Raw genomic sequence first — 21,794 nt, forward strand, 5'->3', positions numbered from 1 at the left:
AAGGAAAAACCAGACCAAACATTGGCCCAGGAAGAAAAATATTTTCAGAGAATACAAAATCTTTGCTCTTTTTGAGCTCAGCTCTTCAGGACTTGAAAAAAGGCACATCCTTTTTAGGAATGCCATATCCATTAGGAGACTACAGTAACCTCAATAACTAACCCTTGCAAGCAGGATACAAAAAAAGGAAAGACGTACCTGTTTTTGTAAAATGGTTCACTGAGGGACCCATTAAGCATCACTTGGACCACACCACAGGCAGCTTCTGCAAACTTAAAAAAGAAGTCCACCATTATTCTCCATTCAGTAATTTCATTCAAAAGAGTATGTAGTATTTACTAGTCTCTATACTTTCAACACAGGAATGGTGAATCTATCCAATAGTCCAGGTCACTGGAAGTATTGGCTTTGCGTGGGTTCTTGACACAGCCATGCCAGCCTGTAAACGATGAAGAAGTTGAAAGTCTAAAATGGGAAAAAGAGTATCTCTAGAGGAAGGACACAAAGGCCACATCTTATTTAGTAGCAAGGTGGACAATTTAGGGGTATGAGAAAAGGAACATTGTTGAAAGAGAAACTTAGGCAAGAGTCAGCGATCTGGAGACTCTAAAAAGGCTCAAAGGAAAAGGGAGACCAGGCTGTCCTCGAACTCACAGGGAAGGAGTTTTATTTCTTCATGCAACCACCTTTCATCTGGAAAATTTGCTAAGAACTGGAGCAAACAATATGAACAGAGTACTGTCCAACTTCCTCTGGAGACAGACCCAGACTCCTTCTGTGACATCTATGCTCAGTGTCTAATACATTTCATTGTCAGCTTTAGCCATCAGTATGAAGAACTCTGTGGTTCTTCTAGCACCTTTAGTGGCAAACATGTAGTAAGCGTTCAACAAGTACTTGTTCAATAGGTAAGGGCTCTGTTACTTAATAAGATAGTGGCATTTTATTTAGATGCACCTACAATACTACGTGTGTATGTGTGTGTGTGTTGATCTAAATTTGATGGAGATGAAATGAGAAATCTATGATCAGAATGTCTAAGGAAATAGCTTATTAAAATATGTCCTCTAAGAATAAGGCCATCTGAATTAACTGAGTAATGCTCATGAACTCAAAGAGACTCAAGCAGAAAGCACAGGGCCTACATGAATCTACATCAAGATCTCTGAGTATATATTATAGCTTTCAGCTTAGCATTTTTAAAAAATAGGATTCTGGTCATATAAATGAGTGGGTTCTGATTCCTTTGTCTGCCCTAGGGGCTCTTTTCTTTCTACTGGGTTACCATATTCAGCCCCAGTGCAATAGATTTTTGCTTCATCCTTTATATTTTATTTTGTCATGATTGATAGCTATCTTTTAGGAGCCTGTTCTTTTCTTATAAGAGACAAAAAGGGAGTATATCTAGAGGAAGGAGGGGAGATGGGGGAGCAGAGGAAGGGGAAACTATAACCAGGATATATTGGATGAAAAAAGAATCTATTTTCAATAAAATGAAAAAAAAAAACTACTTACTACTTTAAAAAAAAAAAGTGTCCCCTCACTTCCACGTAAATTCTCTTTCTTACTACACCACTATACTCCTAAGTCCCTTAAGGTAGGAATTTAGTTGATACAGGGAAATAAAGAACACACCTGTAGTTATGCAAGTGTTCTATCACTGATCTAATTCCCTGTCATTTAAATGACATAACCAGTAAGCAGACCGCATGAAGTAAAGACTATAGCTCTAAAATTAGGATGATCTACACTAGGGTCTCAGCTCTGCTACTTGACAGCCAATGACCTTGGATTAGTCTCTTTAAAAAAAATTATTACTCCTTAGAGAGTTTGTTGCAATGAGTTTTGACCATATTCACCATTTGCCCAACTCGTCCCAGATCTACCCACCACCACCACCCAACTTTGTGTCCTCTTTTTGTCCCCTCCCTATCATATCCATCTTCTATTGGCTAGATATTTGTGGTTGTGTGGCCTGTCCCCAGAGCATGGCAGCCCTCTTAAAGAAAACGGGCTCCTCTCCAAGCAGCCATCAGTTGCCAGGAGATCCCCTTCTAGTGTGTGCCCACCTCCCATCTCCATGCTCAGGGTCGTTCTTATGTTTGTACAGGTCATGTGCATGTTTTTGCAACTGTTGTGAGTTTGTGTGTGCATCTGCCCTGTTGTGTGCAGAAGATATGATCTCCTTGTACTCATTCACTGCCTCTGACCCTTACAATCTTTCTTCTCCTTCTTCTGCAATGAGTCTCTTAAACTGAGAATATTAGTTTCTTCACCTCGAATGTGACAGTTCGTTCAATTCTCATACTACCTATTGGGAGAGAGAAATGGGAATGGCATAGAGACATGGGGCTCAATGAGCCTGAAATCATTGGGTTGCTATGGTTTGAATGTGTGTTCTTCCACTCTCCGCCCCTAATTCATAAATTGGAAACGGGGACCATTGTGATCATGGGAATGGGTAAGAGCACTCATGAATAGCATTGGCACCCTTCTGAAGGGGCTCAGGGAAGTTCTCTAAGCATCCTTTGTTTTCTGACATGCGGGGACACAGCAATGAGTTGGCATCTGAGAAACACTGAACAGCCCTCATTAGACATCAAATCCACTACCACTTTGACCTGCTGGCACTTATCCTAACTGAGGTCCTTTCTAAATTACACGACCATAGCTTTTTGCTAGAGCATCGAAAATGGACTAAGGCACATGCATTGGCAAATTCAAGTTTCCATTTGCCACGCCTCCCCAGATGTGTATTGAATTCGAACTTATAACCAATATGTTTGTGCTTTTCTCTTTTCCTTTCACTTGTTTTTCCTGATTATTTTCATTCTTTCCCCACTGTGGGAAAGGGCTACTTACAAAGGGCATTTTCTTCCAGAGACACAACTAGTGAGTAAATATAAAAATTCCTAAGGAACTTCAAGTGAAGTTAGATGCAGGTGAGTGAGCTCATGTTTCTCACCCCAGATTCTAGATCTGGAATCAGCTAGTAGCTTCCATGTCTACTTGCACCTCCATCTATCTTGCTACCTCTAAAGTGGCCATGATGTTCATGATATTTCGAATGGTTGTTATGAAGATAGAAATCTTAACTCCTGCAAAGAGGTGGGCACATATTAAGTGGCCTATGAATGCAGATTATTAAAACTCTTCCAGAAATCCAACCAATGTCTGGGTCCTTGGATTAAGCCAAACCTAGCCTCCTCCTGATAGACATAGCCACTGAATGTTACTCTCACACTGGGTGTAGGGTTCTTTCTCTGAGCTTGCAAAGCCTCCATGGGTGGTCCTCAAGTTGGGTGGCAAAGTCTTCTAGCGTTTATCTCTGAGCTTTTGTTCCCAGTGAAGATTTCCACACTTTTACCCCTACAAGGATGTGTGACCCAAAAAAATCTCAAGATCAACCAACCATTGACCAAAGAGTATCTATCTTCAGTCAAAACTCTAGAATCGAATTGCTTGGAACTTACCTTTTGGGAAACCACTTTCCAGAACACTGAAACAGGGTTGTTGGGACAGTTTTCACTCCAATGTGGGCAAGAGTCATAGTTCATGTCTAAAACACATAGTTTATAGGAAATAGTTAGAGTGGAAAAGGAAGTGTACATTCTGGCTCATTCTTGGCTGTCCAACCACAGTGGGAGGGTTTCCCAGTAGCATCTGTGCCAAGGCAGAGGCTGGAGAATGGACACATCTCAATCAAATTTAACTAAGTGTTCCCTGAATTCCTTCTAACTCCTTGCCGTTGCCTCTAGATCCCAGACAAGAATAGTGTGATGGGTTTCGACTCACCATTCTGGGAAATGGCAACAAAAGTTTGCCCTAAAGAGACCAGCCCCCATCACTCCCCTGGAGTCCAGGAACACTTAGAGAGAAGGCCAGGCCTTTTCGGGAAGAAGACACATTCACTGGACACTTCTCTGGTTCCCGGCAATTCTCTCTTGCGGAGAGTTTCCTTCTCATCCTCCAGAAGTTTGGGGGCTCGGGTGGCCAGGCTTTCTATAGCCAACCCCATCAAAACAGGCTCAGCCTTTAGCATGGAACAAAGCATTGAGTGTGGATATGTAGTTTTCTGTGACACTGTTCTCTGCCTTTAGCATGGAACAAAGCATTGAGTGTGGATATGTAGTTTTCTGTGACACTGTTATCTGCCTTAATATATAAACATTTACTGGAGGTAGAGGGTAGAATCAGGTGAGAGAGCCCTGCCTCAGGTAGCATGTCGTGCAGGGAAGTCAACCAGAGAAAGATTAACTTGTATTATGCAATATTACAGGGAAAAAACTTCAGGTTGAATTTTGCTTTGGACAAGAATCACTGTCTTCAGACTCTAAAGAGAAGGGCGCCTTGTGCAAATGGGTAGATGCGGAGGCAAAGAGCTGTGATGAACCCTGATCAGAAAAAGAGAACGATGGAAGACGAGGCACCTGAAACACAGAGGCATGCTAACCAGAGGAACCCAAGACAACCAGCCTAGAGGTAGAGAGAGATTGTTAGATTTTCAAAAAGAGACAGGCACGGTCACATTTTCACTGAAAGAAAAAGTCTGCAGTGTCAGATGGCGGCCAGCCTAAAGGGGTAAAGAGTGGTCAGTATAACATTACAATTCTCCCAGCAAGAGAGGGTGTTATTGCACTGGACTCAGGCAGTATGAGTGGAGATGAAGAATAGATGTATCACTCGGCAAATAGATGATTGGCTATGAAGGAGAGAGAAAGAAAGACCACCAATAAACAGTGAGGATAATACCTTAAGGTGCCCATGCTAAATATCTCAAATGTAACAATCAATTCACCATGTCTATTTAAAAGTAAACATTATACCACATACCATATACATATATATAATTCTAAAACGTTTTTGAAAAGTGGTTCATAGTAATGTTCAAGAATTCATAATGCAGAATGAAATGACATATCAAGGTTAAGGGGGTCATTCCTTGCAGAAAGAGAGGAAGAGAAAGAGGAAGTGGAGAGGGAAGATGGAGTGGGTGAGGGAGGAAAGGAGAGCGGGAGGGGCAGGGAAGGAGGGTAGAGAGGGCAAGTGAGGGATGTCTTACCTCAGCAGCATTATAAAGTAACACTATGGTTTGACACAGCTTGCTTCTCCAACACTCAGACTGAGTTTAATTCTCAATTGCAGTATTTTGAATTGATGAGACCGCTAAGAGGAGTTGAGATCACGAGGGACTCTATCCTCGTGAATGGATTAATGACATTCATGGGAGATTTTCCTCTAGACTGTATTAGATATCATGGGACTGGATTGGCAAAAATGAGCAATTAGCCTTTCTTGGCTCTCTCTGCTTCCTCTCTTACAGAGTCAGCCATTTCCTCCACATGTGCACTTTCTACTCTTCCAGAGGACAGGGATTGCTGTTTTCTAAGAGTGTGACCTGTCATTAAGGGCTTTGATGGCATTAGCATATGTGCCTATTGACCTTTCAAGGTCCCTTACCTGCCTCAATGATCATCAGGATATTAGCCTACAGGGTCCTTAGTTCAGTTCAAAGCTCCACTCCCAGGCATCCCGAGCCAGCCCAGGTGCTTCATATCCTTACCAGAAGAGCTGGGGTCCCCACACCACCTGAGGTCATCAGCCATATAGCCCAGGAGAGTGTCCTCCAGGGTGAACATCTTCCCTTGGACCCAGGTGTACTCATGGGCCAGGTGTTTGGACTTGCTCCAAAAGAGAGTCTGAGAAGGAATAAACACACAATTTAGTAGGCTGAAAAATAAATCCAAGGGCTGGGGATGTGGCTCAATAGAGGAATGAATGCTGGCATGCATGCAGCTCCAGGTTCTATCCCCAGAACTTCAATCAATCAATCAATCAATCAATCAATCAATCAATCATCAATCATCAATCAATCAATGAACCTTTTGTAAATAAAATAGAGTGGAAACTATCAGAGTAAATCACACACACAGTAAATTTTCAGAGAAGTTTGACTATTGTCTACCATCTACGCCTTCTGTTCAGAGCTCTGTACTGGTACTCCTGGGGGAGGATCCACAGAAATCTCCAGCTCACTGCCAATAGGATGAGGGGTAATAACTGTGAATGGGTTGGAAGGCTTCACTTAGTTTCACATATGTGAAATGTGCTTTAAATACAGACTCCGGAAGAGCTATACCTCATGACAGACCTTTTCTAGTATATTCAATGGACTGAAAAGTAGGCTTCTCTGACTCCAGAATCAGCTTGTTGCATGTCAACTGTTTTGTGTTTCTTTAAAGCCTCATATACTTAGGCAATTTCTTTTCACCAAGCCTGAGCTTCCCCACTGGTGAACAAAGACTCTGACTCCTGCTTTGCCTCCTCCATAGGATGTCTCTGAGGAACTAAGAAGGTGAGGGTTAGGAGTGTAAATTGGCCTGGTATTATCATTTACTTGCCTAATACTATCAGTAGCTAGGGGAAAGTTCCATAATTATACAAACCTCAGTTACTTTTGTTCGTGTGGGATAAGGTTGATATTAGATTTTCTCTGTGTCCCATCTGTCTGGTATCATCCTTCTCCAGATACCCTAAACCCTGATGGTATCCTAGGTCTTCAACACCCGCCCTCTACCAATACTACCCCATCAACCATATCAAATGATGTCTAATACCAAGGTTTCCTCTCTTTCTGCATCCTAACTTTGGTCCTGGGACCTCTTCCCTTTGGCTTTTGTTCTCAAATATGTAAGGAATACCTGTTACCTTGTTACATGGTATGGTTTGAGTGACCAACTGAACTAGTGGCTCATAGTCCTCCCTTGTGATGTTGCATGGATTCTTGGACACGAAGGCTCTTTTGAATGTATTCAGTATCTTCTTGCAGTCCTGATCGCTATAATAGAAAACATGGGAAACAGATTTTTAAAATGTTTTGGAAGGGTCTTGAGAGACCGCTCATCAGCGAAGAGTACTTGTTGCCTGGGTTTGATTCTCAGCACCTATATGGTGGCTCCTAACTCTGTGTTCAGTTCCAGAGGACCTGACACCTTCGCCTGGCCTCCATGGCACTGCACACACATGGTTCATGAACACACATATAGGCAAAAAAAAAAAGGATACACATAAAATGAAGAATAAACCTTATTTTGGAGCATCGATAACAACAAACATTGTTCATCTGGAAATCACATACTCAGTGGCACGTGCACCACATTCCTCTGGGATGGAAATCAGCCTCTATACTGACCCAAGTGATGGATAAAATTAGGAAGAAAATATGAAGAATGCTAGTTTTTTTTCCTTTCTCATCTGCATCTTATATAAAATCACTTAAGGTTTCTCAGTGCCTTCAGAAAGGACAAGATTTCAAAATACTTAGTAGAGAGGACTGGATGTTCCCAACACAGAGGAGTCATGAATGCCTGAGATGACAGACATACCCATTGCTCTAATCTAGTCATTATACAGTAGAGTATACATGAACCAAAATGCAGTGTTGTGCCCATAAATATGTCCAATTTCTATGTGTCAATTAAAACTTTAAATAAGTAGGACTATTGCAGTTGAACTTACTAATGGAGGACGGCGTTCAACAGTCTGTCCATCCATGGCTTCCCTTGCCCCCAGGCAATTCTGACCCTGGTTATGCTTGACAATCAGTGGATACAAATGAAAACTGAAAGATTCAATAGCATTTCCTTCCAAAGTCTAGACAGAGTAGTTTAAGTCCATCAGCACCTGCCTTTGAAAACTATGACAGAAAACCATTAGTCATCTCTCTTTCCATACTGTTTACATACACAAAAAGAAAAAGTTATGATGCTATGTACTTTAATGTCAATCAAAATTTATGGAGTGCAGTCACAGGCAATTTAGAAAATAGACATTTGGCAGCTACTTTGCTTTCAGTAGAGTTTATGCTTTAATTCCAATAATTGATGCAGTGGCCTTCTCAAGAACTCTGTTCTAATTCTAACTGTTTAAAGCTCCTCTACTTTTTCTTTGGAAGAATCTTCAGGACTTGAGGAAGAACAAGATGGGAGACTGAGGAAGCATACAATGGAAGGCTGAGAGCAGAGAGTGTTCCACTTTGAAAAAGGCGTGGTGGGAAGAAGCTATCCAGCACTGAGAACCTGCCACACATCACAATGTTTCATCAGCAAGCTCTTATTTAATCTCCAAACCTCCCAATGCTCCCAAACTGTTTTTATGCTTCCCTTAGGTCTTATACTCCAATTCAAATTATAGTAAAGACTCAGGAAACCCCAGTCTAAAACCTGAGGGGAGTTCTTTGTTCTGGAGTGGAGCTGGAGCAATATTGTTGGGCCTGACTTGGAAGAGTTGGTCCTACTTGTAAGTGTTTGCAATTCAAAGAGAAAAACACACGCATCATATTGTATACATTACAAACATTACTTTTATTTAAAGTCTTTTAACACATTTTTTTCACTTGTAGCAAAATAACAATAATGTTAGGATTCAAGTTTTAGGGACAAACTCCTAAAGTAACACACTTTTAAAGTATCCATGGAGGGATACTCCCTTAGCCTAGAGGCAGGAGGGAGGGCCTAGACCCTACTCCAAATAACTTGACAGATTTTGATGATCCCTCCTGGAAGGCATCACCCTCCCTGTGGAGTGGTGAGGGGATGGAATGGGAGGGGGCTCAGGGGGCATGGGATGGGGGGAGAGGGAACTGAGATCAATATGTAAAATAAGAAAAATAATAAATATATATAAAAAATAAAGTGTCCTTTCCTTTTATCAACTAACTTTTTTGTTGTTGTTGTTGTTCTTTTCCTTTTTATCTCTTAAAAAGTTGGGCTTGCCCAGAAGTGTTACTGTTGCCATCTTTATTATTCAGGCTGAGCACGCCCAAAAGCACTCCTGACCACCATTTTAACCGTGCAAACATATGCTTCATCATCTTTACCTAAGCATGCCCCCAAGTGTGTGTGTGTGTGTACCATCTTTTTCCGTCTTGAACCAGCTCTTTGCAGTGAATCTTTCTGCAACCTTATTGCTCAGCTATGTTTGTCTTTAGTTTGCACTCATCAAGATGCAAACTCCACTTTTGTTATATTACCGAATTTCTGAGTAGCTGGTACTACAGACATGTAACACCGCAACCATAGTGTCACTAGGTAGCTTCACTTTGGTTTTGTGGTGCTAGGAATTAAAATCACAGTGTCACAAATGCTAGGCAAGTTCTCTACCATTGAAATTTGGCCCCACCTTTACTGTTTTTAAATGTACAGATAAATACAGTCATGATGTTTTGTAACCCATTAGCAATAACACCCTGGCCTTCCTCTACCCCACCCCTGGCTACCACAACACTTTCTGTTTCAATTTGACTATGCAGGGGATCTCACACAAGTGGAATCTTTATGTATGGCTGACTTTACTTAGCATGATGATCTTAGGATATTCAAACTGTATTGTATATTGATTAGGGTTACTATTGTTATGATGAAACACCATGGCCAAAGCAGCTTATAAAAGAAAGCTGTTAATTGGAGATTTGCTTAGAGTTTCAGAGGGTGAGTCCATGACCATCATGGTGGGGAGCATGGTGGCAGGTGGGCAGGCATGGTGTTGGAGCAGTAGCTGAGAGCTTATATACTGATTGGTAAGCAGCAGGCAGAGAGCAAGGCTGGGTCTTGAAACCATAAATGTTACTTGCAGAGGTGTACCTCCAATAAGGCCACACCTCCAAATAATTCCTACACCATTCAACTGAAAACCAAATATTCAAATATATGAGCCTGTGGTGGCCATCCCCATTCAAAACACCACACAGTATATATTGACTTTCCTCCCTTTTAAAGGCTAAAAACAAAATATCTCCTTGTGTAATGTATAACGAACGATACCAGTTTGTCTGCTCATCAGTCAGTGGACATGTAGGTTGTTTCTTCTATACATTCTTTTACCCCATATTTTCTGGAAGGAGTCCATAAGTCCCCCCAATGTGTCCCAGCTGCTATCAAGATAAACATTTCTGTCCATGATGCACTTGAACATACACTGGAAAAACACTACTCAGTATTGGAGCAAGTATGCTTGATGCTGGCCTGAATGTTGGCTTTCACCACAGGGTCTATGGTTCCATAATCCGTTATCTCTTCACACCCATTACCCAGTTAAGGACCACATAATTAGCTAATACTGAGCACAGGTGTCTGTCCCTCATCCTGAAGATCAAGGATATGAAAACCAGCGTAAGGAACATGGCGACCTGCAGACTTTCAAAATGAACTATTCCCTTCAACATTAAAATGCTTCCCTGCTAAGTCACACACAAACCACAGACGAACTCCAAGGCCAGACTTTGCAACAAGGTCAAGGAGATGGGTGATGGAACATCTCAGACAAAACAAAGAAAAGATGGGCCACTCTGCTAAGTTCCCCCACCCCACCCCACCCCGCCCCCTTTTTTTTTTTCCTCCTACATAAGGTTCATGCATTTTAGGCAGGAATAGAAGGTAAGATCACATTGTTTTTTTTTGTTTGTTTGTTTGTTTTGTTTTGTTTGGGTTTTTTTTTTTTTTTACATGTTGTCAGAAGAAAATGGCCCCATTTTATTCCCCCAGGGTTCTTCATTTTGTGTGACTTTCCTAAAATCCATGCCTTACAGGCTCTGAATATATTTTCTTGAAATGATGCTAAAGCATAATACACTCAAGGGCATCCTGCTTAAAGGCAAAAGAAATAAGGTTCTGTTCTGGCTGCAATGGCCAGCCTGTCTATGCAGGGTCCAGATGACAAGGAAACCAGGCAAGCCCCTTGGTTTCTTTCTTTCCTTTGGGGACACTCCTTCCCAAACTGAGTCATTGGTGCCAAGCTGGTTGCCTTGGCTCCTCCTGCCTAGGACAGGAAGTGAATAGATTGTTTGTGGAGATGTTAGGGGATGAGGGAGAAGCAGCTCTGACTTCAGAGAGGTTGAACAACATGACCTCACACCTCAACCACATCTTCAATACTTTCAGTCCACCACAAGCAATTCCCTCCCCTTTCCACTAAGATACTCAGGGTTGGCTGGTTCCAGGTGGCCCAAGGTGGACAGAAACAACCGAGGACAAGAGGGGCAGTCGTGACCATGCCATTGTGCTACTATGAGCCAGATGCTGCACAAGATGTAACGCTCGCTGCTTACATCAAAGTCTCACACCAGCCACTGAGAGGGATTCTAGCCTCGAAGTTAAAAAGTAAAGGGCTCAGAGCTCAGAGTATTTTAGCCCCTGTCCAGCGTCAATTAGCCAGTCCCAGAACTGGCTTGCAGGCCAGAGCCTTCTTTTTGCTATACAATGCTGCCTCCCACAGGAAAATCAAAACCGATGCAGTTAATGTTCCAAATAGAGTGGCTTCTAGAAGGAAAGTTATGATTCCGAGGAGAGTTGTGTCTCTAGACCACCGGAGAAACTCAAGATTAGAACAGTCATTTCTGGATGCTAGAATAACATGAGTCGAGAAGGAAGAGGTCAAGTTTTATGCTGAGTGGGTACATACATATGTATTTGATTGTCAGACCCAGTTTTTATGTGGCCAGCCAGAACGATTCTATCGCCACTATAAATGTGTACCACTTCCCATAATAACCACATTTCTACCTTTGCCATGTGCTGCTCCCATGGGCGGCGTACACACCCTAAACCCCCATCCCTTCCATACATTTAGCTCTGGAGGGGTAGGGATACACATTCTATGAACTTTTCAGCTGTGGTCCTCCAGGTCAAGCTGTCCCTGCTCAAAACAAACAAACAAACAAAAACCCAAGCAGGTTCACTGACCTGCTTCATTCTTGAATTTGAGGCCACCACAACCTGTATTTAAAGGAAAGACTGCCACCTTGTGGGCAAAGTGGGTGATTGGTGAGACTCAAGGAAGCAAGGAGGAGTTTTAAGAAAATGGTCTCCTGAGTATATTGGGAGTGTGTGTGTGTTGGGGGGGGGGGCAGTGAGTGGAGTGAAAGCTAGGAAAAAGAGAAGGGGAGGAGAGGAAAGCATTTCGGACTAGGAAGATTGAGTCAGTGGAGGAAGAGATGAGAGAGAGAGAGAGAGAGAGAGAGAGAGAGAGAGAGAGAGAGCATAAAAGAAGGAGCCGTTGGTTTGAAGAGAAAACTGACTCTAGGGAAATGTCCAGAGACCTATAAATCTGACCCCAACTAATTTGAGCAACAGTGAAAAGGCTACCTTAAATGCCCTTCCTTGATAATGAGACTGATGACTGTTGGGAACCAGCAGTCTGCTGACCCCGCCCCCTGGTGATGGGCAGGGTGTTCATGGCCATTTCTTCTCTATGCCATGACTTACCTGGCTGCTCAAGCTTTACCTGGATGCCAGGGGACTCAGTTAGGCATGCTCTCTCTCTTCCCTGTTCTCTCTCTCTCTCTCTCTCTCTCTCTCTCTCTCTCTCCCCTGCTTTCAGTTGGCCACCAGCTACCCCACCCCCCTTCTCTCCCCTCTCTCAATAAACTCCACGTTTCATAGGCAATAGCTGCAGCAAAACAATAACAATGACTAACTTATCCACCATCATAGAGCTCTCATCTAGTAGCTGATGGAAACAGAAGCAGACATGCACAGCTAAACACTGAGCTGAACTGGAATCCAGATGCAGAGAGGGAGGACAAGACCAGGCTGCAGAAACACATAGAGACAGCTGACCTGAACAAGGAGGAGCTAATGGGCCCCCAGACTGATAGCTGGGAATCCAGCATGGGACAGACTCAGACCCCCTGAACATGGGTCTCAGTTAGAAGGCCTGGGCAGTCTAAGGGACCTCAGACAGTGGACCCAGGATGAATCCCTGATGCACAAAAGGACTTTGGGAACACATTCCCCATGGAGGGACACTCCCTTAACCTAGAGGCAGGAGAAAGGGCCTAGGCCCTACTCCAAATGACTTGACAGATTTTGTTGATCCCTCCTGGAAGGCATCACCCTACATGTGGAGTGTGTATGTGGGGGTGGGGGGATAGGATGGGAGAGTGGTTGGAGGGCATGGAAGGGAGGGAGAGGAGAGAGAGAGGGAACTGGGATTGATATGAAAATAAGAAAAAATTAATTTTAAAAAGAAGGAAGGAAGAAAGAAAGGAAGGAAGGAAACAGTCCACAGAATCAACTATCCAGTGCTCTTTAGGGGCTCACAGCCATCAGGGAGCCTGTATAGGTTTACTCTAGTTCCTCTACATATGTTATGACTGTGTAGTTTGGTGTTCCTGTGGGATTCCTAAGAGTGGGAGCAGGGACTACCTCTGACTCTTTTGCCTGCTTGTTGAGATCCTCTTCCTCCTACTGGGTTGCCTCATCCAGTTCTACTATGAGGGAATGTGCCAAGTCTTCTTGTAACTAGATATGCCATGTTTGTTTACTAATTACCTCTGGGAGGCCTGCCCTTTTCTGAAGGGAAAGCAACAGGAGTGGATCTGGGGGAGAAGAAAGTGTGTGTGGGAGGGGGCAGGATTAGGAGGGAGAGAGAGAGAGGATGTAACACATGGCAGAATTAAAAAAGAAAGGTGCCTTGCCACTCATCGGTTTGGTTGGAAATTTTCCTGAAAGTGTAAATCAGAATGACGCATCAAAAGAATTAGGCTTGGCAATTCTGTGACAGTCATTTCTAACCTCTTCAAATTCTGGTATTTTCTAAAACCTATCAATCGTTTTCTCTTAATAGTTCCCAATGTCTTCTGGGCAATGGTGGCATATGCCTTTAATCCCAGCACTTGGGAGGTACAGGCAGGTAGATATCTATGAGTTTGAAGCCAGTCTGATCTACAGAGCTACAGAGTGAGTTCCAGGATAGGCAAGGCTACATAGAGAAACCCTGTCTCAAGGAAAAAAAAACCCACAACCAACAACAATTCATCAATGTCATAAATGCAAATTTATACTTACACTATATCAGTACAGTATAACAGTGGAAAAGATCATATTCTGAGAAAGGAGTCCAGAAATACCCCTTTCCTATTTTCCTTCTTATTTTAGAAGCAGGATCTCATGTAGCCCAGGCTGACCTTGAATTCATGGTGTAGCTGAGGATGACCTTGAACTTCTGATTTTCCAGCCTCAACATCCCAAGTGTTGGGATTATACCACATCAATTTTTATGGAGTGCTAAAGATAGAAGCCAGGGCTTAGTGCATATCAGACAAGCACTCTAAGAGAGCTGCATCCCTATCCCATAGTATTGTCCTATCTATAACATCATCTTAGGAACTATCCCTTGGGAGGAGATAGGCAGAGTCTCTTCTATGAGCAGTATCCTAACGACTTTGTCACCTTCCACTGGGCCATACCTATTAAAGGATTTCCCACCTCTTACATCACCACAATGAGAGCAAAGCTTAGAGCACAAGCTCTTGGGCAATGTACTCAAGCCTTCACTATCCCTTCTAAAGCATTATCCTTTAAAAACTATCCCCAGCATCACTGAAAAGGGCTTGGTGGTTTCTCAAAAAGTTAACTAGTCATCTGTCATTTGGCCCAGTTCTTTATTTCTGGATATTTGCCCCCAGAATAAAACTGTGTGCACATATATTAATTTATACACAAATGTCTAGGACACCTTTACTTATCACATTCAAAATGTGAAAATAAGCCAAATGTCCACCATCCAGTAAGTTGATAAACAAGTTATGGTATGCACATACAGTTGGCTTAGTAATAAAAAGGAACCAGTCTTTAGGATAAAGTATGTGTGTGTGTGTGTACATATGTGTGTGTGCATGTGCAGGTGTGATGTATGTGTGTGAAGTGTATGCATGCACATGTGTGCAGATGTATGCACTTTTGCATACACTCACAGAAGCTCAAGGAGGACAGTGTGTCCTGCTCTATGACTCTTAGTTTTATTCTCTTGAGACAGGGTCTTTCACTGAACTGGATGACCAGCAAACCTCAATGACTCTGTCTCCACTCCCCACAGCTCTGAGTTATAGGCCCTAGTGCAGCCATGTCTAGCTTCTCACATGTGTACTGGGATCTGAACCCAAACGGGCAGTGGAGGTGGCATTATCAACTCTGAATTAAGTGACATATTCAACAAATAGCATTCATAGAACTGATTATACACCTAAAGACGGGGATGAAATTATTTTCTAATTTTACAATACACAAAGTCAAATTCCAGATCGCTAAAGGACTTAACTGTGAAAAGTAGTACTTAACATTTTTAAAACCATTTGACTGTTTATAATGTCACATAAAAAAAAAATACATTCCTAAGTAAGACACAAAGACACAGGCATGAAAGAAAATACAATTGTAATGACATTTAGGTTTTCAGGATGAAGGGTACCACAAATAAAGTCAAGAATGAAGCTGCAGATTAGGAAAATATGTTTGCCACCCAAATAAGTGACAGGGAATTAGGACAGGGAACTAGACTAGAAAGATGGACAAAGAAGTTGGGATGACCAATGAATGCATAAAAGATCATCAGTTGGCCTGTGTCATCAGGGAAATGAAGTCAAAACTCCTCAGTGTCAGGATTTCAAAGACAGTTCAAGTGATTATGCAAAGAGACTTGACTCTACAAGTTTGGCAAATATTTGTCCCCATGTGATGTAGCAGACTTCCTTCATCTCTCTTCTGTGAATAGCATGTCTCCAGTGAAGATTTAAAAATATTAAGCCTTTCTCAAACCTCCTTATACCTTGGGCTAGCCATGCAGGCCACTCCTGGCCAATGAAATTTAAGGAGAAACCAAAAGCACGATGGAGGGATTTTGGTGGGAAACATTGTTAACTGTTGAAACAGTTCTGAAAATGAAGTCCTGTCTCCCTGATCTTTGTTCCCTAGATGTAATTATACGAGGACGCAATGCCTAGGATTGGTACAGAAGTTCTTTGACAAGAAGCTTGAGTATAAAAAGACAGCTCAGGAGATGAAAGATTAGAAAGGAAGAGCCGGACTCTTACTGACCCTGCGGTCACTTCACTTCTGGATATAGATAGATAGATAGATAGATAGATAGATAGATAGATAGATAGACAGACAGACAGACAGATAGATAGATATCCAATAAGAAACATTAGAAACAGGCCAACAGCTTTATATCTAATACAGCATCTCTGTGTGTTATTTGGGGCTGGCATGGTGGTAGGACCAGAATGGCGGGAAAACCTACTCTTAACAATACACCCCTCACTTAAAGTCTGTTTTGAGTCTCTTGTGCATGCAGCCCAGAGCCATTTAATTGGTGTACCCTGTGTCATGGGTTGAACTGTGTCCCCACAAAGATGTTGAAATCTTCACCCTAGTATTTCTGAACCTCAGCAGGATATATATATATATATATCCTGCTGAGTACATTTCATGTGGCTTGGGACTAAATAATTTCAGGATTGACCACTTTGTATTGGATAATCAATTAGGGACCCCATTTAAGAGAAAGGCTAATTCACCCAAAGAGGCCATCAACTGGACAGGGATTAGAGGAGAAACAAGGGAGGAGTAGAAGGGAGGAAAGGAAAGAAAGGAAGTGACACAATTATATTTTCATTCTAAACATTTTAATAAAGACTAAAAAATTGAACTGCTAAAAACCATCCTTGTAGATGATCAATTTTATATAAAGACACCGAGGCAGTTCCCACATCCCATAGGCCTGGGAGGATGTAAAAAGGAAGAAATTGAGGCTGTGGAGGTGGCTCCCTGGGTAAAGTACATGAGAACCTGAGAATCCCTGTATAAGCTAGGCACAGCTGCATATGGGGACCAGAGACAAGGATCACCAGCCCTCAGTAGCCAGCCACTCTAACCAAAATCTCAGGTTCAGTGAGAGAACTTGTCTCTCAAAATTGAGAAAGATACCCAGTGTTCTCTGGCCCACATGTGCATGCGCACACACAGAGGAAAAGTTAGGTGTAAAAACAGGTATATACAGAGAGAACACAGTATGAAGAGCTCCTGGGAACCCCTCCTACCCTGCCAAGGATGTCTGAAGATCCCAGGAGCAAGGCATGGATCAGAGTCCCTCACAGCCTGCAGGGGCCGCCCCTGAATAGATCTCCTCTTTTGACTTCTGCCTCCAGACTGTCAGATAGCACATTTCTGTTGTTGAAGTCACACATGTAGTAAGTACCTTGCTATGGCAGCTCTAGCAAATAAAAAAAAAAAAAAAAACAGTGAAAGTAACCATGGTACATTCCGTGAGTCATATTTGGGCATAGGTAAATGCCATTGAAATTGTAAAACACCCTTCACTTGAAAAAACAGTTAATTCCACAGAACAAACGTGTGCAATAAACACACATTAAGAAGAGGAGTTGGTACCTTTTCATATCATACTGATGATCAGCAAGTTGAGGACACAAGGCAGAGTCAAGGCGTGAGAAAACGGAAACACTCCCTGTGTCAAGAAGACAGCTGCCCCAAGAAGAGAAATTGGCATTTTAAAAAATAAAAAATAACATATGTCTTAACTAATTTACTCCTAGGATTCTATCTTGAACAAGCACACATATACATACACAGACTTTATTCTAGCATTGCTTAGGAAATATTGGGAAAACGAAAGAACTGAAAGTGTCCCTGTATGTAAATCTTGTGTATAGTAAATCCGTCAAGTGTGACTCTGTTAACTATGCTCTTTGTCAAGATCACTGTTAAATGTAGAGGAAGAGGGAAGTAAGACACACAGAGAAAATATGTTGAAAACAAGAGCACTTGCTGCCCCTGTGCTGGGAGTGTTTCTAGAAAGCTATGAGAGGAAACAAATGGCACGGTTAGTCTCTGAGAAAAGGGGAAAAGAAATTGAGGGAGGTGTTTTTGTAACTATTCATCTGTAACTAGCACTTCTTTGAAAACAGAAAGAAAGGTATGGCACTTTGATTTTTCTAATGTGTTATTGATCCAAAAGGGAAGTTCCTAATGTCCCATGGACATCTTAATGTGTTTAAACTGTTCTTGATTTAACGTCCTTATCTTTAAGACATTGACAGAAGGTGCTGGCTGAGGTAAATGAAACAGGGAGAGAATCAGCTGGTGTAGGAGAGTGAGGAAAAGCTAACTTGGTAAATGAGAACACACAAGTTAGAGAGCAAGCTAGCTGGCCGTGTTTCTCAATGGCCCTACTTCAGTCCCTGCCTTGATGTGACTCTGAGTTCCTGCCTCCTTCAGTAATGTGCTGTGACCTAGAAAAGCAAACAGTCCCCCTGTCTCACTCAGTTGCTTTTGGTCATGGTGTTTATGATAGCAACAAAAATCAAACCAGGACAGTAATATTTGCAGAGTCAAACTTCCCCCAGGGGTGTGTGTGTGTGTGTGTGTGTGTGTGTGTGTGTGTGTGTGTGTGTGTGTGTATGCCACATTTGACACAGTCTGGTGAAGAGAAAACACTGTAACAACTAAAATGATTTTCATTACAAAATATTTTAAGTGCATTGTTTGTTTAAACTGCTTAGTGCTGAAGATATCTGCTTGAGCAGGCATGGGTTGCTTTTGTCCTTTTTTTTTTTTTTTTTTTTTTTTTCAATGCATGGATTGCTTTGTTCATTTTAAATTTTATGCAGTTTTGAAAGGGTGGGGCTACCCCTGTTTAGGATTCTAACTGGGTATTAATTGGTTTAACATTCTTCATCTTGTATTTTAAATTTCTAAGCAAGTGTTCTACAATGGGCAGGCTTCCTTTTCATTGTTTGAAAAAAAGAAAAAAGTCAGTCATTAAAGGGAAGGAAAGTATTAGTCTCTCATTTGCTTGACTCCATATTTCTGACTTCAGTTGTTACTTTCCTGTTTCATCATCACCTCCTCCAGAGTGGGTATTTATCAGTAAAAAAAAAACAATCTCATTCCCATCCATATCAGCGTATGAATATAACCACCCTCCCCTTCTGGACCCTTCCTAACACATGTGCACAGGAGACCCATTCTTCATCTTCACTGTTTCCTGTTTTGTTTTTTTCTCAGCATCTTAAATCTATTCTTACCACTCACTTCTCCTTTGAGAAGACTGATCTTTTCAGTATCCTGACCCGATCAATTTCCAAGTAGTTTCTCAAAGAACAAGAATCAATTCTGCAGTCACTTTGCCAGAAAACCGTGTCCTACTCCACACCAATTTGGTGAAATAAACCCTTTCCTCTCCAAGTTGCTTTGGGCCATGGTGTTTATCCCAGCAACAGAAAGCAGAGAAAGGAAATCATATATGCAACACCACCTTCTCCCATGTGTATATACCGTGTCTGACACTTTGTAAAAGAAACTGTCTTTGCCTCAGCTGCCAGACACCTCTAGAGCACAGGCAAGGACTTCTGTTTTCATCTGCTTGGATGTGCATTTACCTTTTTTGTAAATACATGTATGTTTTGTATTTTTGATTATGTAATTCCATTTAACTGCATGTAAGTAAATTAGGCTGTGTTTCCTATGAAAATTGGTTGTTTCAGTAAATAATGACCACTAAATATATTCAGTAAATAATGTCTACTAAAAATAAAAAATGCTGCATTTGATATTGAAATGGCAATCGTAATGACCATTGAACATTGTGGATTTTTAGAGGCATTCTTCACTTAGAAGATTTCTCAACCTACTTAAAAGGTTCAGCCTCTCCAATGACTCCCTGGTTTCTTCCATTTTGCTTACCAGCTGTATCCTATTTTTGTTCTTCCCGGAAAAAATCCAGATGAAAGATGACTGTGATTTGGGTAGATAGTGACAGATGTGGTGGGAAGTGGACATACTCTGGGCACATTTGGGACAGGAGACAGACAAGACTCATGCTCAGGCTGACCTCAGATTCACCATATAACCCAGGCTGACCTTAAAACAGTGAGCCTCAGCTTCTTAATGATGTGATGAACACAGGTACCCACAGCAGCTGGATATATTTTGATAGTAGAGCCCATTTCATTAAGTATGTGGTTATATGTGGAATGTGAAGGGGAAAAAGGGAGAGAGAAGTGATGCCAACGTTTTTTGGTTTTTTTTTTTTTTTTTTTTTTTTCTTTTTTAGTTGAACTACTAGAGAATAAGTTGCTATTTCAAAAGAGGAAAGAGTGGAGTGAAACAAATTGAGAAAGGCACCAGCGATTTGAATTTGTACAAATGAGTTTTGTAACCCACCCCCCACTGCCTTCTAAGTGGGAATTTTGCAATAGGAAGTTGGGTTGTGTGAGTCTTGGGGCAGTGAAGTTTTGGGTGAGGTTATGAATTTGGAAGCAAACAGTGTGTTGAGAGCTCCACAAGGAGGGGGTGAAATCAGTTCTGTCTAGTGATTCTGATTGGTCAAGTGAGATGAAGACGGGAAACTAACAATTGGTTAAGGTGAATAGCAGTGATACTGGAATGGACTAAAGAAAAATTAACTCAACAGCCTCTGAATGACTTTCTTGTCTTGCTACTATCTAGTCTCAGTGAGACAGCTAACATGATGTCTTCTTTAATTATGTAGTGACATGCCAGCCAGTACATAGTACTTTCAATACACATTATTAGTGGCATATATTTTGTCTTGTCAAAAAAGGACCTTGAAGATAGCTCATGTCACTTAAAATATAGTGTGCTAATAAGAATGATGACATAAGCATAAAATAAATATGTAACAATTATACATCACATAGCCAGAAATAAAGCAAACACATAATTATATTGTTACAAGGAGCTAAGACTTTCAGTATAAGAGACATGAAATGCAAACATAAAATTAATAATATCAAAGCCTTGTACTTTTCTTCTGGATTTATACACATGACCTCATAATGTTTATGTCTTCCAGTGGCCTGAGGGATGGCTCAGCTGTTAAGGAGCATTTACTGCTCTTCCAGAGGACTTGAGTTTTATTCTCAGCACCCACATTGAGCAGCTGAAAACTTCCTATAAGTTCACCTCCAAGGGATCCAACAATCTTTTCTGACCTCCAAAGGCCCTGAATTTACATGCAAGTGCAGATGCGCACATGCATACACACACACACACACACACACACACACACACACACACACACAATTTCAAAAAATAAAATACTAAAAATACTATCTTCTAGAACTATCTACTATCATCTAGAAAGATCATACCAGGCTGCACTGAGTGGCTCTAACACACCCTCTAAATTTCTACCAACATAGACAATCCCATCTCTATGGCAGGACAGGTACAAGGTAAGTTTGGAACACTGAGGACTGAGGATTGGTTCTTGCCCTGAGAGTGTGCCCTCCTGCTTTGTGTATCAGTGGTTCAGGTTCTATGGTCCTAGGAGTCCTGGCCTTATACCAGCAGCCAGCCTGATCCTCTGGATTTTGGTCCCAGATTTAGTGTGACATCATTGGCTACTGTGACTCTGAGGCCCCAGACTTGGGACTGAGCAATACTGCTGGCATCCTTTGGTCGCCAGACTTAAAAGTCATCATAATCGCACGAGCCAGTTCTACTAGCAAATTCCCCTCTTGTCTACCCATCTACATTTATTACTGGCTCTGTTTCTATGAAGAGCCCTGACTAATACGTTTGCCACCTGATTGATAAAAATAAAGAATCGGGCACTTATAAGCCTTTCTTTTTATGACCTCTCTTTCAGGACAACCAGTGAAGAAAGCCTTCTGCTTAGAAGAAGTATAGCAAATACACCAGCAAAGGACTTTTCCAGTACAATAATTCTGATTCGATAACCCCCACTGAACTGATTAATCTTGGCCATGATCATCAGATACTACCAAAGGGACAGGATGAAAAGTCAGTGTGGAACTTGAGAACACGGGGCCCAGGCACACAGCACCCAGCTCTAATAACCTTCACATGGTGGGACCACGTGGCATCCTGGGGCTTTAGACGTGATGCTAGAAAGAAAGCTGCCTCTGTGAGATATTCCCGCTGCATTCCGAAGGCGAGGCGACTCTAACCTGG

The 21,794-nt window shown here is 41.9% G+C and overlaps 1 protein-coding gene across 1 annotated transcript in view; it reads right to left on the reverse strand.

Annotated features, from left to right (window-relative positions):
- The window catches only part of Cd38 (CD38 molecule), a 36,755-nt gene that overhangs the window by 4,940 nt on the left and 10,021 nt on the right, over nucleotides 1–21,794 (reverse strand). The window contains exons 2-5 of the mRNA XM_051200238.1: nucleotides 6,709–6,838; nucleotides 5,564–5,699; nucleotides 3,474–3,559; nucleotides 199–272 (exon numbers count right to left, since the gene is read on the reverse strand). Coding sequence (XP_051056195.1) covers nucleotides 199–272; nucleotides 3,474–3,559; nucleotides 5,564–5,699; nucleotides 6,709–6,838 — 426 coding nt within the window. The remainder of the gene's footprint in view (nucleotides 1–198; nucleotides 273–3,473; nucleotides 3,560–5,563; nucleotides 5,700–6,708; nucleotides 6,839–21,794) is intronic.

This window comes from Phodopus roborovskii, unplaced genomic scaffold, assembly GCF_943737965.1.
Source record: "Phodopus roborovskii unplaced genomic scaffold, PHOROB, whole genome shotgun sequence".
Lineage (NCBI taxonomy): Eukaryota > Metazoa > Chordata > Mammalia > Rodentia > Cricetidae > Phodopus > Phodopus roborovskii.